Source organism: Chionomys nivalis, chromosome 1 (genome assembly GCF_950005125.1).
Source record: "Chionomys nivalis chromosome 1, mChiNiv1.1, whole genome shotgun sequence".
Classification (NCBI taxonomy): domain Eukaryota; kingdom Metazoa; phylum Chordata; class Mammalia; order Rodentia; family Cricetidae; genus Chionomys; species Chionomys nivalis.
This window is the reverse complement of record NC_080086.1, coordinates 136,155,434-136,169,521: the sequence shown is the minus strand read 5'-3', so window position 1 is coordinate 136,169,521 and position 14,088 is coordinate 136,155,434. Positions and strand designations below refer to the sequence as shown.

The following is a 14,088-nucleotide window of genomic DNA, read 5'->3' as shown; positions in this document are numbered from 1 at the left end:
AAATGGCTGTGGGACGAGGCAGCAAAGAGAAAAGCCTCCATCTACACCTGACCAGGAGACCCCTCAGAAAAGCTGATTTACCTGACAAGGAGGTGAGCATTATCCCCTCAATGCAATGATGCCCCTCAAGACCTCAGAAGCTTACAGATCTTCACTAAGCCTGCCTGTTGCTTTGAATTTTAACTCAAAAACGTAACTTTTCCTTTTCTCATTTTTTTCTTGGATATCAGCCAAAATCCTAAACATACTTGCCCTGTTATTCTGAACGGTCTCTGAAGCCTTCTCTACTTTCTCCATTTTCTTACAGACCTACATTGCTAACCCTTACTCAAATGCATGTTTTTCTTTCCTTTTTAAATCTCTAGTTTTTTTTTTTTATGTATATGAGTGTTTTTCCTGCATGTGTACCCAGAGGTCAGAAGAAAGGATTATCAGATCCCCCAGGACTGGAGTTATAGATGGTCGTGAGCCATCATGTGGGTGCTGGGAACTGAACCCATGTCCTCTGCAAGAACACAAGATTTATCATCCACTGGGGTCTGTTTGGGCATAAGCCTTGTTTCTCCCTCCATGATGCTGGCTGGAACAGCAGCAGAAAGGGTGTGAAGGATGGCTCACAAAGTCTTACATCTATAGCCCGGTTACCTGGGATGCTGAGGCAACGAGACCTAATTCCTGTTTTGAGATATGGCCTAACTTGTGATCTTCATGTCTCCAGTGTTCCGACATGTGTGCTCCACTGCGGTTTGTTTCTTAAAACTGGGTGTGCACAAGCTATGGGATCTACTGGGGGTCGTAGGACAATTTCTACGATTCAGTTTTCTATCATGCATGTCCCAGGGATCAAACTCAGAGGATTCACAACCTTCTCACTAGCCTTCCCACTGGCCTAAGACTGTACTTCCTTGGCCGGGCGGTGGTGGTGCACGTCTTTAATCCCAGTACTCGGGAAGCAGAGACAGGTGGATCTTTGTGAGTTTGAGGCCAGCCTGGTCTACAAGAGCAATTTCCAGGACAGCTAGGATCGTTAACACAGAGAAACTCTGCCTCAAAAACAAACCAACCAAGCAAAAAACCTTGTACTTCCTTAAACAAAACTTGGGGTGGATACTGAGACACATAATGTCCTACCCTGAGCTGCATGGGATATGGGAGAGCAATTGGGCTATGGCTGAACCCTCAGATCTGCCTGGCCCCGTTTCTCTTTTTTTTTTTTTTTTTTTTTGGTTTTTCGAGACAGGGTTTCTCTGTGGTTTTGGAGCCTGTCCTGGAACTAGCTCTTGTAGACCAGGCTGGACTTGAACTCACAGAGATTTGCCTGCCTCTGCCTCCCGAGTGCTGGGATTAAAGGCGTGCGCCACCACCGCCCAGCTCTGGCCCCCTGTTTTTCTATTGAGAGCCTGAGAACTTATACACAGCTCGGAACAGCAGGATGGGGCCAAGTAGGGGAGGAGACCAAGTACTGGAGACATGGGCAGTATTAATAGTCTTCACTATACAAGTCAGTATTATTTCTCCTTAACATTCTTTCTCTTGTCTCAACAGCAAAAAAATCTCAAAACAGGGGCCGGGCGTTGGTGGCGCACGCCTTTAATCCCAGCACTCGGGAGGGAGAGGCAGGCAAATCTCTGTGAGTTCAAGTCCAGCCTGGTCTACAAGAGCTAGTTCCAGGACAGGCTCCAAAACCACAGAGAAACCCTGTCTCGAAAAACCAAAAAAAAAAAAAAAAAAAAAAAATCTCAAAACAAGTTCTTTTGAAGAACTGAGGTAGCAAGTGATGGGATGAGCTACTTCAGGAAACAGTTAAGCCTAACTCTGCCCCTCCCCTCCCCCAGTGGCCACCTGCAGAGACTGAGGTCCAAGTCCTGTCTCAGAAGAGGAGACACCTACAGAGATCTTATCTTCTCCAGGGTACAGGGGATTACCTGAAGGAACATAGAGGCAGACACTAGGTCTAACAGCTATTTTATTCCCTAGGAACAAATGCATGAGGAAACTCCAAAATGAAACCGGCGCATAGACAACAGAGTGACACCAGGGTGGCCTGGCTTCAGAGTTCAGAGGATAGCACACCGCAGAAGGAACCTGGTGAGGACACGATCTCTTAGGTACCACCTGAGGAGGGTGGGGTCTGTGATGTAAAAACTTGCCTCCTCTACAAAGCAGATGTTACACAACTGTCCGGGAGCCAGGACACCGAAGCCTCCCTCTGAAGAACTGAGGTAGGCAGGTAAGACTGTGAGGGGGCTTGAGTGTTACAGAAAACCTGAAATCACTTTCAGGTACCCACAAACAGCTGAGATAACCCAAGATGACTTGAGAGGGAGGGAATCGAAAGGCAGCCAAGAATTTCATGCTTAAGGTAGGGCTGGTCAATCTTGCCAAATCAGGCCCCAGGGTGGTTATAAGAAATATCATTCCTACCAACCCCAAAGGACTCTGGTCATCATACTCAATCAAAAGTCATCCTTTTCTCTGTGGATTCATTTATTTCCCTACTCGCAACGTAATTCTGTACCCTTAAACCTGATCCTAAGGGTAGGATTGGCAAGGGATAAGGAAAAAACGTGTCTAGCCCTTGCATGCAGCGGCGTCCATGGAGGCGTGAACAAGGTCCTTTGTTGTGGGCTAGGTCACTAGCCTGCCCCTGCAGAACACATGTGGTGACACACGGCACTGTAAGCGGGCCGTGGCTGCTGTCCTGCAGGGTGGACAGACTGTCACAGAGAGGTCTCCTGGACGATGTAGGTCGGGCTGCACGGCTGGTGGACGAGGCCATCCTCAGCCATCCTCTCTTTACCCCTGCTGTCCTGCAGCACTCCATTCCTCATCTTCTCCGGACACAGGGGGGGGACCACAGGGACATCCTGGGGGACAGGGAGTGCAGGTGACGGTAGACAAGGGCAGAGGGAGCATGGCAGGCACAAGAACGGGGAAAGGCTTCATATAACAATGGATCTCACCTGGCTGTAGCTTCTCCAGCGAAGCCGCTTCTGGCAGGATAAGGGCAGGAGTGAGAGGAGCTTTGGCAACACTGGATAAATGGTGCCGGGGTTCAGGGTCCGGCCCCGCATTCCCCCTAAAGGCAAAGGTACTTGTCAAGAGCCCTTCAGAGAACCTTAGAGCAGCACACTCTGCTGTCCCTGCACCAAGGTCCCAGTCCTCCAGTCCATTCTGATGTCAGCAGGGGAGACCGGCTGTTACTGACACTCAGTATCCCAAGGGCAGGGTCCCCCTCAGCCCCTCATTTTGCTGTGTGGCAGTTCCATGCCCTCACCGGTGAGCAGACTGACAATCAGGCCCACGACAATGACCGTGGTGGAGTTGTGCGCACTGTACCATAAATAGGACAGGGAGTAGAACCGCTGCAGTCCTGTGGGCCTAGGGGGAGAGGGTGAGGACAAGCATTTGGCAGGGCATTCTGGAGGCACTTTAAGCCCCCCACCTACAAGGTCTCAAAACTCAATCTAACCCTACTTATAGCTTATGGTAACTTGTCCCTTAGCAAGGCCCCCATGAAATCCCTCAAAACTGAGCTTCACACCCAAGGAGAATGAGAGCAAGCCGCGCCTCACTTGGACAGGGTGGTAGAAGGCATCAGAGTAGTCATAGTGGCGATGGTCAAGTTGCTGGGCAGGAAGGAGCTGGACCCATTAACGGGAGGGGACGCCACAGAAGAGCTCATCCTGCTCACTATGCTCCCAATGCCGATCCAGAAGGCCATGGTGAGTCCAGTCAACAGGCCTACGATGGCACCCTGTCCAGAGACACAGTCAACTTTCTTGTCACAAGGTCCACCACAAACCTCCATACCAGTCCCCAGAACTGCTGAGCGCCTCAATAGTCCACTTCCATCCACGTGCGTATCTGGGAAGCCAGGTGTCACTCACAAGAGGGTTGGCGCACGGGAAGAACATCCCCAGGCAGAAAAGTCCCAGCAGTGGCCCTCCGACCATGCCAAAGATGCTGAGTGCTGCCTGGAGTCGGTGGAAGGAGAAAAGAACACACAGGCTCAGAGACTTCAGCCTCAACGTCCTGTCAATCATCCTGGTTTCTTCATGGAGGGAAGGGCTGTGGTGATGCACTTCGGGCTGAGGCTGAGCTCTAGGTCTCTCTGGGCCAACAATATCCTAGGAATGATGCTGGGCTTTTGCTCACTTGAGAGTCTGTTCTTAGTTAAAGGCCATCTATCCAAGGACAACGTATGGGACTGGGAGATGGCTCAGGGGATAAAGGTGCTTGCTGCCAATGCCGACACCCGAGTTCCATGTTAGGACCCACATGGCATAAGGAGAGAACCAACTCCCAAAAACTATCCTCTGACCCCCACTTGAGCACTGGCATGCAACTATCCACATACAATAAATGAATAAATGTATGTCTCTCTCCTTTTTTGGGGGGGTTTTGACAGGGCTTCTTTATGTAGCCCTGACTGTTCTGGAACTTACTCCATAGACCAGGCTAGCCTTGTACTCAAGAGAGCCGTCCACCTGCCTCTGCTTCCCAAGTGCTGGGATTCAAGGTGTGTGCCACCATGTCCAGCTTAAATGTAGTCTTTTTCTTTTTTGTTTTTTGTTTTTCGAGACAGGGTTTCTCTGTGGCTTTTGGAGCCTGTCCTGGAACTAGCTCTGTAGACCATGCTGGTCTCGAACTCACAGAGATCCGCCTGCCTCTGCCTCCCGAGTGCTGGGATTAAAGGCGTGCACCACCATCGCCCGGCCAAATGTAGTCATTTTTAAAGGCACATTCCATTACTCTCAGAACAGCTGTCTTCATTTCCTAGTTCAAACATATCCCCCATCCCTGCTGAGAGCTTCTTCCTCTTGAGGCATTACCTGGAGCACTGATCCCAGATGAGAGGAAATATAGGCCATTCCCAGGCAAATCAGTCCATAGGCAAAGGCTGGGAAGACGCAGAGGGGAGGCAATGTGAGTCAGCAAGTAGAGGGATAACACACTCCCACCAAACTACCACTCTGTACCCCAGTCCCAGGGCCTGCTGCTCTCCCTGAAAGCCATACATGATGGCTGTGCGCTGCTGCATGAGGCATGTGCTGAGGCCAGGACAGAGTTAGAGAAGCAATCATCTGTAACTGATGACAGTGACCACGACGTATCTCAAAACGAACAAGACTTAAGATACATGGAAGAATAAGCCTACCAAGGCTTCGGGAAAGCAGGATGGCCCGGGTTTCAGTCATCTCAGGGAACCAAGGCTGAATTAGGTCCTCCATGGTGACAGTTGCCAGTGAATTGAATGCGGATGATATGGTGCTGCAGAGGAGGAAAAAGACGAGCTGTGTCAGGTCCGAGAGCCAAAGGAGGCAGAACTAAGGACTCCACAGAGGGTAAGAAACCACCCATCGATGTGGAGCCCAGGCTCCTTCAGAGGGGTTTGGAAAGCAAGATGTTTCTGATGGAGTGTAGGTGTGTTCACCTAGGTGACTGACACTGTCAACTGTAGCCTGCTTTGGGAGAGGCCATCCAAAACAGATAGGACTGGTCCAGCAGGGGTACTGCAGCAGTACCTGAGGGATCCACTGAAGAGGCAGGCGACAAAGAGCCCAGGCAGTCCCGGCGTGTCCTTCAGGAGGTCCATGACGAAATAGAGCACTAGCTGCAAGGAGAGCAGACACACTCAGAGAGAAGCCTGGGCGTATCAGCAAGGGGCACATCTTCCTCGAGCAGGGAAGAGCAGGGCTCTGAAGAGCAAACTCCACAGCCCACCCAGCCCGCCACTGATGGCCAGTGTGACCACAGCATGCTGCCTAACACACCAAGTCCGTCTGCTACAGAAGGAGGTTGTTGGGAAGCTTAGATGAGAGCAGACATGCAGCAGTTTCCAGTGAAGGCTGGCTGGCTGCCCACCCATCAGATGGGTGGGCACTGATTAGATCTGCTCAGGACTGGAGTCTGACACTAGACAGCTGGGATCTCATGATGGAAAAAAAATAGTCATCTATTTTTTTTTTTCCAATTTAGCCACACAGGTACTCTGCTTTGGGATCCAGACTGGCTTCGCATGAGCACAGGATGGAGCCAGAGAGGCCTTCTCTCTCACCTGGTCAGGTGCTGCTTGCTCTTGCTGGGGGCTCATAGTATATTTCTTATAATAGGCAAACATGACCAGACCAATGAGGGAGCTCATGCACAGGGCCACTTGTTGGCAGGGGAACACCGCATAGCAGGAACTGCAAAAGATCAGTGCCAGAAGACAGAGATGACATTAACAGACACTGTTAGATGTGCCTTCCTGAACCTCCAGAAAGCCCCCAACAAAGGGGAAGGCACTCTGAATCCTGTCCCACCCCACTGCTCCCAGGGACCCCATCCTCACACTTACAGAATAGCAGCTTTCTCTGAGCGGGAGCTGAGGTAGCGCTGCACCTGAGCCTGATTCACTCCATACAAGGACAGCATCATGAAAACCCCCCCAAAGGCCAAAGTCCAGAAAGTATGACGCACAAACGGGTCGGGATCCAGCCTGCAACAGAGATACCCGGTCACTGCCACAGCCACCTCATCTCAGGTGTGCATCCAGGCAATGTCCAGGTCTCTACACCCATGATCACTTTCTCCCTCTGCAGTATGGACTGTCTGCCTAAGGTGGTGCCAACTTTCTCTCTGCTTACTAAAGGCCCGAGACCAGGCTGAAATGGACTCAGTCCGTAGACGCTACAGGTACCAGTCAAGGAAGCACAGACTTACTCAATCCCAGAGATGCGGCCATACTGGGAAGACACGTTCCATACATGACCCAAGCCGCCCACTCTGGCTGAGCCTACAATGATAACCACCAGCTGCCCTAGGAACATGACCAGCGTTTGGAACACATCTGTCCAAATGACAGCCTTGAGCCCACCCTACAAGAAAAAAAATATCACATCAGTCACAAATGCCAAATCAACCGGAGAGGGTGGACATCACACTACCAAGAAAGCCCTTGCATAACCCCTGAAACTGTTAGTCACTCCACCTTCTCTGCCTCACCCTGGAACTGCATCCCATTTCCTGTATCTCTTTTCGCTGGCCCTTCTTTTCATTCTCCCATCTTCCCGCTGTCACCCAGGTTAACTGCAATTACCAGCGCAGTGTAGATGTTGCAGACAATTCCAAGGGCCAAGACCGACAGCCATAGATCAAATCCTGTCACTGAAAACAGATAAACGTCACATCCTACCTCTGCTAGGTTTTCCAGAGCAGTCCTGGTGAGGATAGCTACTCAAATCATAGAGATGAGCCAGCTGGGGTTGTCACATGACTTTAATCCCAGCATTCTGGGAGGCAGAGACAGGTAGATCTCTGGGAGTCTAGTGTGCTCTATCCATACAGCAAGCAGAGTGCCAGGACAGCCAGGACTACATAGGGACTTTGACTCAAAAACAAAACAAAACAAACAAACAAAAAAAAAAGAAAACCCATCACAACATGGAAGCAATTAGTTATTAAAGGGGAAATAAATCATTTCTCAACAAGTGGAAAAACATTTTCAGAGCTCCACCGAAATGCTGATTAACCAGTTCAGGTGTGGCCTGGTAATGTTTGATCAGCTTTCAAGCGAGGTGAAGGAAGTCTCCTTCTGCCCCTCGTAGAGACCAAGAGCCCTGTCCATGAATTAGTTCTCTCTAGCACACTACCCCCTCTGCCCCTCCTAACGGCATTTCTCCAGTCTGCCAAGGCTGGAAGTCAGGGACCGTGACTCCTCACCTGCATTGAGGGCCAAGGATGGTGCGTAGAGAGCAACGCCCATGTAGATCACCTGTGGGAGATGGGAAGGGTGTGAAGGGGAAGAGACGCAGGTGGAAAGGCAGTGTCCCCAAGGCTTGTGCTTACTTCCCTCTAACGCCTCCCAAAACCTGGCTTGCCACCACTGTCATATCTAGAGTGGCATTGGACATGATGCCATCAGGGACTTGACCAACTAGTAACTCAAAGGAATTTTAATCACAACTCTGAAGCCCCTCCCCTGCCCCAGGCCCACCTACCATCTGAAAGATGAAGGTCACAGTTCCAAGGATCCTCACTACTTTATTAAAGCGGAGCTCCAAGTACTAGATACAAGTACAAAGAATTTATGTGCCTTTTAAGGCATGGCATTTCGTGACTCCAAACCTCACAATACATAACCTCTTTCCTCAAGAGGCCTAGTAACACAAGAAAATATGCAGAACATATACTCTGGACCCCCTAGGCATGGCACTCTCCAACCCCCTCCCCCAGGAAGAAGAGCTACTTGGGGCAGTCATTCTTTGGTGGAGCCCGAGTCACAGTCTTAGGTACCCATCCCCTTCTCCATGCCTTTCCTGTTTACCTCATAGGCACTGGTAAGATGCAGGCGGTAGAAGACTGGGATGAAGATGTGAGCAGGGATCAGAAGTCCCAGGAAGTAGGAGCATCCCAGGAACCAATACTGGGTTCCGAATCGGTAGATCTCAGCTGGTGCCCCCAGGATGGCTACTGCTGACTGGAAGGTGGCCAGCAGGGACAGTGCCACAGGAAGGCAGCCCATTTTGCGGTCTGCCAGCAGCAACTCACCAACAGTATGACGGCCCCATCCACGGCAAGCATGATAGAGCCCAATGATGAGGGAGAGAAGGAGCAACAGGCCAAACACCACATAGTCCACGACAGAAAAGGAGGAAATAACCCTGTTGGTGTCTGAGGTATGGAAGGGAGCTGAGGTGCTCTCCCCCATACTCATCCTCTCTGCGCCCGTTTTTCAGGACTTGGTATTCCTGGGCTCAGAGCTGTCAGTTCACCGACCGAGCACGTACAGGCGAATGGCTCCGAGTTGGTTCCTGGCTCAGTTTTACAGCATTCCTCTTCCAGCCAGTGACACGGTCCAAGAGCAACTGAAAGAATCCATCTCTTAGTTAAGCCTGCCCTGCCCTCATGGCTGCCCACCCACAGGTTGCGGACATGTCATGGCCAGACTCAGACTAACCAGCCAGCACAGTGGTGAATGCCTGCAAGGTACAGGCAGGTTTGCTAGAGGTTAGGGAGGGAGGGGAGGAGGGAGGAAGCAGCAGAGTAAGACACAGGAGACAGTAACTTGGCCAGGACCTTTGCATATACAGTTATGAAATTCAAGACCTTTCTTGGGTCTCCACCCGAGTAGTAAAATAAAAATCAACTCTAGCCTAATATTCTTCATATAATCCCTGCCTCCATTTGCGGGCACAGACCCAGTCACTACAATGTATTGAGCCAGCAGAGCCCAGCCTGGCGCCACAGCCCAGCAGGGAAGAAATGGGAAACCAATGACAGCAGGGTTTCCCCTATTCTCCTTGGCCTCAGTTCCACTTCTCATGACCCAGAGACCCAGAGGTGTCGTCCTCCGAACAACACCCCCCCCCCCAGCTCAGCCCAGCGAGCTCACCTCCCTGATGTCTCCAGTCCCATTCAGAACAGAAGGTTCACTACTCTGTATCCCTTTCTGTTTCGGGATTAAAGGCATGTGCCACCACTGCCCAGTTGTACCTCTTTATTAGCATCCCAGGTATCACTAGAGAAACCTACCTGTCTGCCTCAGCTCCTGCTAGACACACCCATCAAGGGTGGATCTGGTCGGAATGGTAAAATTAAAAAGTGAGACAGACAGGGGCCAGAGGTGACGGTCAGTGGTTAAGAGTACTTGCTCTTGTGGAGAACCCAGGTTCTAGTCTCAGCATCCACATGGAAGCTCACAGTCATCTATTACTCTAGTTCCAGGGGGTCTGATGCCCTCTGATTGCTTCTGTGGGCACCAGGTACACATGTGGAACAGACATGCACACAGACAAGACACCCATATACATGATGCTGGGCTCAGACACATACCCGGAGAAGCAATCTCTGAGGCAGAGCTGCCTGGAGCGGCACTGAGGTAGAGGTCCTGATTCTGTAAGGAGCTGAGGAAAGAGCAAGAATTGGGATCAGAGGAATGCATTTGTTGCTATCTGTTCCGGGCTCTTCAGGGAACCAAGCACTGTGCCCCGAAATGGCCCATATCAGCCTATGTCCCGGCTCAACTCTAACAGATCCAGACTAGAGAGCAGAGAACTCACATTCAGCAGCATTCTTAGATGGATTAGGCTCTCAGGCTAAATCGCTCTTGGCACTCTGTGTTCTAGACAGAGTTAGAAAGGAGTTGCCTAGAAGACGGGAAAGTTACTTTTCTAACACTCTCTCTCTCACACAATCACCATTCTAATAATATGCCACAATCTTTAAAAGAACAAAGATGGGATCACACTATTCCAAGTCAGCCACTCTTACAGCGCCCCCACTTCACACAGAAGCATTCAAGATCCAGACATTCAAGCAACCTTTTTTCTTTTTCTTTTTTTTTGGGGGGGGGGTGGTGGTTTTGAGACAGAGTGTCTCTGTAGCTTTGAAGCCTGTCTTGGAACTAGCTCTTGCAGACCAGGCTGGCCTCGAACTCACAGAGATCTGCCTGTCTCTGCCTCCCGAGTGCTGGGATTAAAGGCGTACGCCACAGCTGCCCTGGCCATAACCTTTTCCTTTTTTTCTATGTTTATGTATGCACAGGTGTATGTGAGCAAGTTCGCGAGCATGTGGAAACTCAGGTGTCTTCCTTGGTCTTCACACTTAGGTGGCAAGCCTTGACCTACTACTAAGCTATCTCCTGGGCCTCTCAAGCAACCCTCCTAAAACACAGCTAAGTAACTGTCAGAGGCAACATTAGAACACAGGCCTATGGATCCCTCATCCATCCTGCTCTCCCAAATGTCCATCCTCTCGTCTTGAAAAGCAATCCCTAAGCAGGGCAGTGGTGGCACATACCTTTAATTCCACCATAAAGGGGGGGGGGCGCAGATCCAGAGGTGGACCTCTGTGAGTTCAAGGTCAGCCTGGTCACAGAGCAAGTTCCAGGACATTGAAACAAACACAAAATAAACAAAAAGCAATCCCCTAGAAGTACTCCTCAGGCCGAGCAGTGGTGCACCACCTTTAATCCCAGCACCTGAGAGGTAGAGGCAGGCAGATCTCTGTGAGTTCGAGGCCAGCCTGGTCTGCAAGAGCTAGTTCCAGGACAAGCTCCAAAAGCTACGGAGAAATTCTGTCTGGGGTAGCGGGGGAGTATGGGGACGGACACAAGAATCAAAAAAGCACTCCTCCTCAGTGTGGAAGTAACACTAGAGAATGTTGCATATTTAGATAGCCTTACGCGATGACAGTTTACGTTCTCTGAATACCTGCTTTTGAGCCAGGAGTAAATAAAGTGCCTCTATGTCACCGGTTCACAGACTTTTGACCCATCTGAGGAATCAGTCACACCTCAGATCCTATCTATTACCTTCTAGGTGCTAAATTCCTACCTTCGAGCAGCCTAAGGCAGGGTGGTACAAGGGACTTTTCCTAAATAAACTATAGCTCTATATCCTATCTAAATAAACTATAACTATGTATCCTGTCTAGTACGGGCCACTAGGCTAGAGACCCCACCTTCTAAAACTCAAACACCCTCCCTCAAAGTTCTAAAAAAAAAAGCAGTCTCCTGTTTTGTGTCTTATTTGCTGCTAAATCTTCTCTCCCAACCTCCCCAATGGTGAGCAACAGGGTATTTCACCTGAAACACACTCAGCATCTCTCTCCAAAACCTGTAAAGAATGGGTCTTGAGTCTCTATTATAGGGGTTGGTGAGATGGTCAAGGGTTAGGGGTTCTGACTTCTCTGTAGAGGACTCAAGTTTGCATACAAGCATCCATAGTAACAGCCTGAAACTACCGCTAACTCCAGCTCTGTCGCTTCTGGGCTCCTCTCACTAGTACTCATGGACAGACACACACAGAGCACAAAACAGTTCGCAGGTAATTCACCGTGGTCCAACCTCACTATTCCCAAGACTAGAAAAGATCAAAGTGCTAACTGTAGTCAGTCAGTCATGGAACAGTGCATAGATTTCAACCAATCTAGTGACAGATTAATACATCCTGCCTACCAGGAGATCAGGGCATCTTCTCCCATACTGTATTCAGATACTGCCTGGTTGATAAGGTGCGGTACACACATGTTAAGGAAGGGTCCGAGCTTGGGCCACACGTTCTATGTCACAATGCAACTGTCTAGATCAACAGTCTCAACAGGGCATGCTGGTTTAACCTAAGGATGCCCCGGGCCTTTGTATTTTGTAACACCTTGAGATTTCTCACTCTTTGGCAAGCAGTCACTACTATGAAAACGTCTTAGACTAGGTGGTGGTGCACGCCTTTAATTCCAGCACTTGACAGGCAGAGGCAGACAGATCTCTGAGCTGGACGTCAGGCTGGTCTACAGAGTGAGTCAGACAGGACAGTCAGCTACACAGGAGGCAGAGACAGGTGTAGCTCTGTGAGTTTCAGGACAACCAGTGCTACACAGTGAGACCCTATCTCAAAATAAAAACACTGACTGGTTCCCTCTACTTCTGGAGTTTCCGAAAATTTTGTTTTTGTTTTGTTTTTCGAGACAGGGTTTTTCTGTATAGCTTTGGTGCCTGTCCTGGAACTAGCTCTTGTAGTCCAGGCTGGCCTCGAACTCACAGAGATCTGCCTGCCACTGCCTCCAGGAGTGCTGGGATTAAAGGCGTGTGCCGCCACCACCACCCAGCTTCCTGACAACATATTTGCATTAGGCACCAAGAATCCTCTAGGATGGAGGAAGAAGAAACTAAGCAGACAGGAAAATGCCAATCCAGTGACAGGCTTCAGTTCACACAATCCGATTCTAGGAAAAGAACAGTGGCCTTCTGAACACTCCACAGACACACCGATGGACATATCTATCTCAGAGGGGTATCCAGAAGAAAGCCAAGCTACTTCCCTAAGTCGGATTCTCATGTTATCTGGCGGTTTGTGGGTTTTTAAGTCCTGAGGACCTGAACAAGCTAGTAAAGCGCAGGTCCACAGGGCTAAATCCTCACCGGCTTCCTCCTTTGAAATGCAAATGCAAACGGCCACAGACAGGTCTTGGGTTTAAAATTCCTCAAGGTCTAAACAGTTTCTCACCAGAACAAAATATTTCAGCAGCTAAATGTATTAATAAATGTAAATTCAGAACTTCCAGGCAGGTTACCTGAAATGAACTCCAACTGTCTTTGGTGACCTCTTGAGGTGTCCTCATCAAAAGCAATAGCTGCCCTTTGGTGTGACGGGTCTCTCCCAGCGCCCTTCCAGACAGGACTCCTGCGGCTGCTACCACGCTGCAGAAGCGCTACCTTGCCTTGCGTCGGTGGTTCGGCCAGGACTACCAAAGTTCCTTCGTTCCTTCCGAAACCAGCATTGTTCTTTTCCTGGGAAGGCAAAGAACATGAGTTAGGGAAGCGTCTTTCCCGCTCCACCGCCTTGCCCGGGCTCCAGGGCAATACGCAACATTAAGGTGAAGGGTTCCCAGACTCGTGTCCTCCTGCCAGCGTTTGCCCTTCGCCCTCCGATCTCCGCTCCTCCATCACCCATACCCTTTTTCAACTCAGTTTTCCCCTTCTCTCCACACGTGGCGAACCCACCACTTTGCGCTAGTATTTAAGACCTTTCCCCAAAGCCCACGCGGAGAGGCTCGCCCCTCGCCTCGCCCCGCCCCGCCCCTCCCAGCTCCGCCTCTCGCGTCCCAAGGCGACTGAACTCGGCCTCTCTGCCCAATCCCTACCCAACCCCCCCATCCCGGCCCAGCCCACCTGCGCGATTCCACACGTGGGTAGCTGGCCCGCAGGCCAGCCCGGCCCGAGCAGCGTCCGGCTTGGTGACAGCGGGACCCCGCCCCCCCTGCCCGCCCTGTTCGCCTTGCCGCCATGTTTACTGAGGGCGGATGGAGAGTCCCAGTTGTCCGCACCGTGCTGAGGAAGCATGCAGTAGGCTCCAAGCAACTAAGCGGCGCCTGGGGAGGCCTGCGCTCCCGGAAGAATGGCGGGAGGGTGGGTCTGCCCGCCAGGAACAGGCACCGGGGAGCGCGGACATGAGCCCAGAAAACAGGGAAGCAGTAGCGGCGCTCTGGCAAGCCATGCCACGCCCCACGGCGCCAACCGAGGACTGATTAGGCCACGCCTCAGAGTGGCCGGGTTTGCAAAATTAGGCCCCGCCCCAAGGCTAAGGCGTGATGCGCGGGGGCGGG

General features: G+C 50.9%; 1 protein-coding gene across 5 annotated transcripts; it reads right to left on the bottom strand.

Annotated features, from left to right (window-relative positions):
- Positions 1-1,954: 1,954 nt before the first annotated feature.
- Slc5a6 (solute carrier family 5 member 6) lies at positions 1,955-13,989 on the bottom strand. 5 transcript variants are annotated; one of them, XM_057771221.1, is made up of 18 exons: positions 13,810-13,989; positions 13,057-13,273; positions 9,820-9,890; positions 8,312-8,852; positions 7,986-8,051; positions 7,708-7,759; positions 7,085-7,152; positions 6,709-6,863; positions 6,344-6,484; positions 6,062-6,191; positions 5,529-5,617; positions 5,162-5,274; positions 4,836-4,903; positions 3,891-3,977; positions 3,576-3,757; positions 3,278-3,381; positions 2,964-3,079; positions 1,955-2,867 (listed from the first exon to the last, which is right to left on the bottom strand). In XM_057771221.1, the coding sequence occupies exons 4-18, from the start codon at positions 8,699-8,701 to the stop codon at positions 2,721-2,723; spliced, it is 1,908 nt and encodes a 635-aa protein (XP_057627204.1). In that variant the 5' UTR covers positions 8,702-8,852; positions 9,820-9,890; positions 13,057-13,273; positions 13,810-13,989; the 3' UTR covers positions 1,955-2,720. The 5 variants fall into 5 exon arrangements, with proteins under 5 accessions (XP_057627204.1, XP_057627224.1, XP_057627214.1 ...); XM_057771241.1 differs by lacking the exon at positions 13,810-13,989 and adding an exon at positions 13,655-13,752; XM_057771231.1 differs by lacking the exon at positions 13,810-13,989 and adding an exon at positions 13,439-13,541.
- Between the last annotated feature and the right edge of the window lie 99 nt (positions 13,990-14,088).

Coding starts and splice junctions, on each gene's coding strand:
- Slc5a6 (XM_057771221.1), bottom strand. CDS start 8,701: ATGAGTATGGGGGAGAGCACCTCAGCTCCCTTCCATACCTCAGACACC. Junction 7,153..7,707: donor ATCCTTGGCCCTCAATGCAG/GTGAGGAGTCAC, acceptor ATCTGTTTTCAG/TGACAGGATTTGATCTATGG. Junction 4,904..5,161: donor CCTGCTTTCCCGAAGCCTTG/GTAGGCTTATTC, acceptor GCGTCTTCCCAG/CCTTTGCCTATGGACTGATT.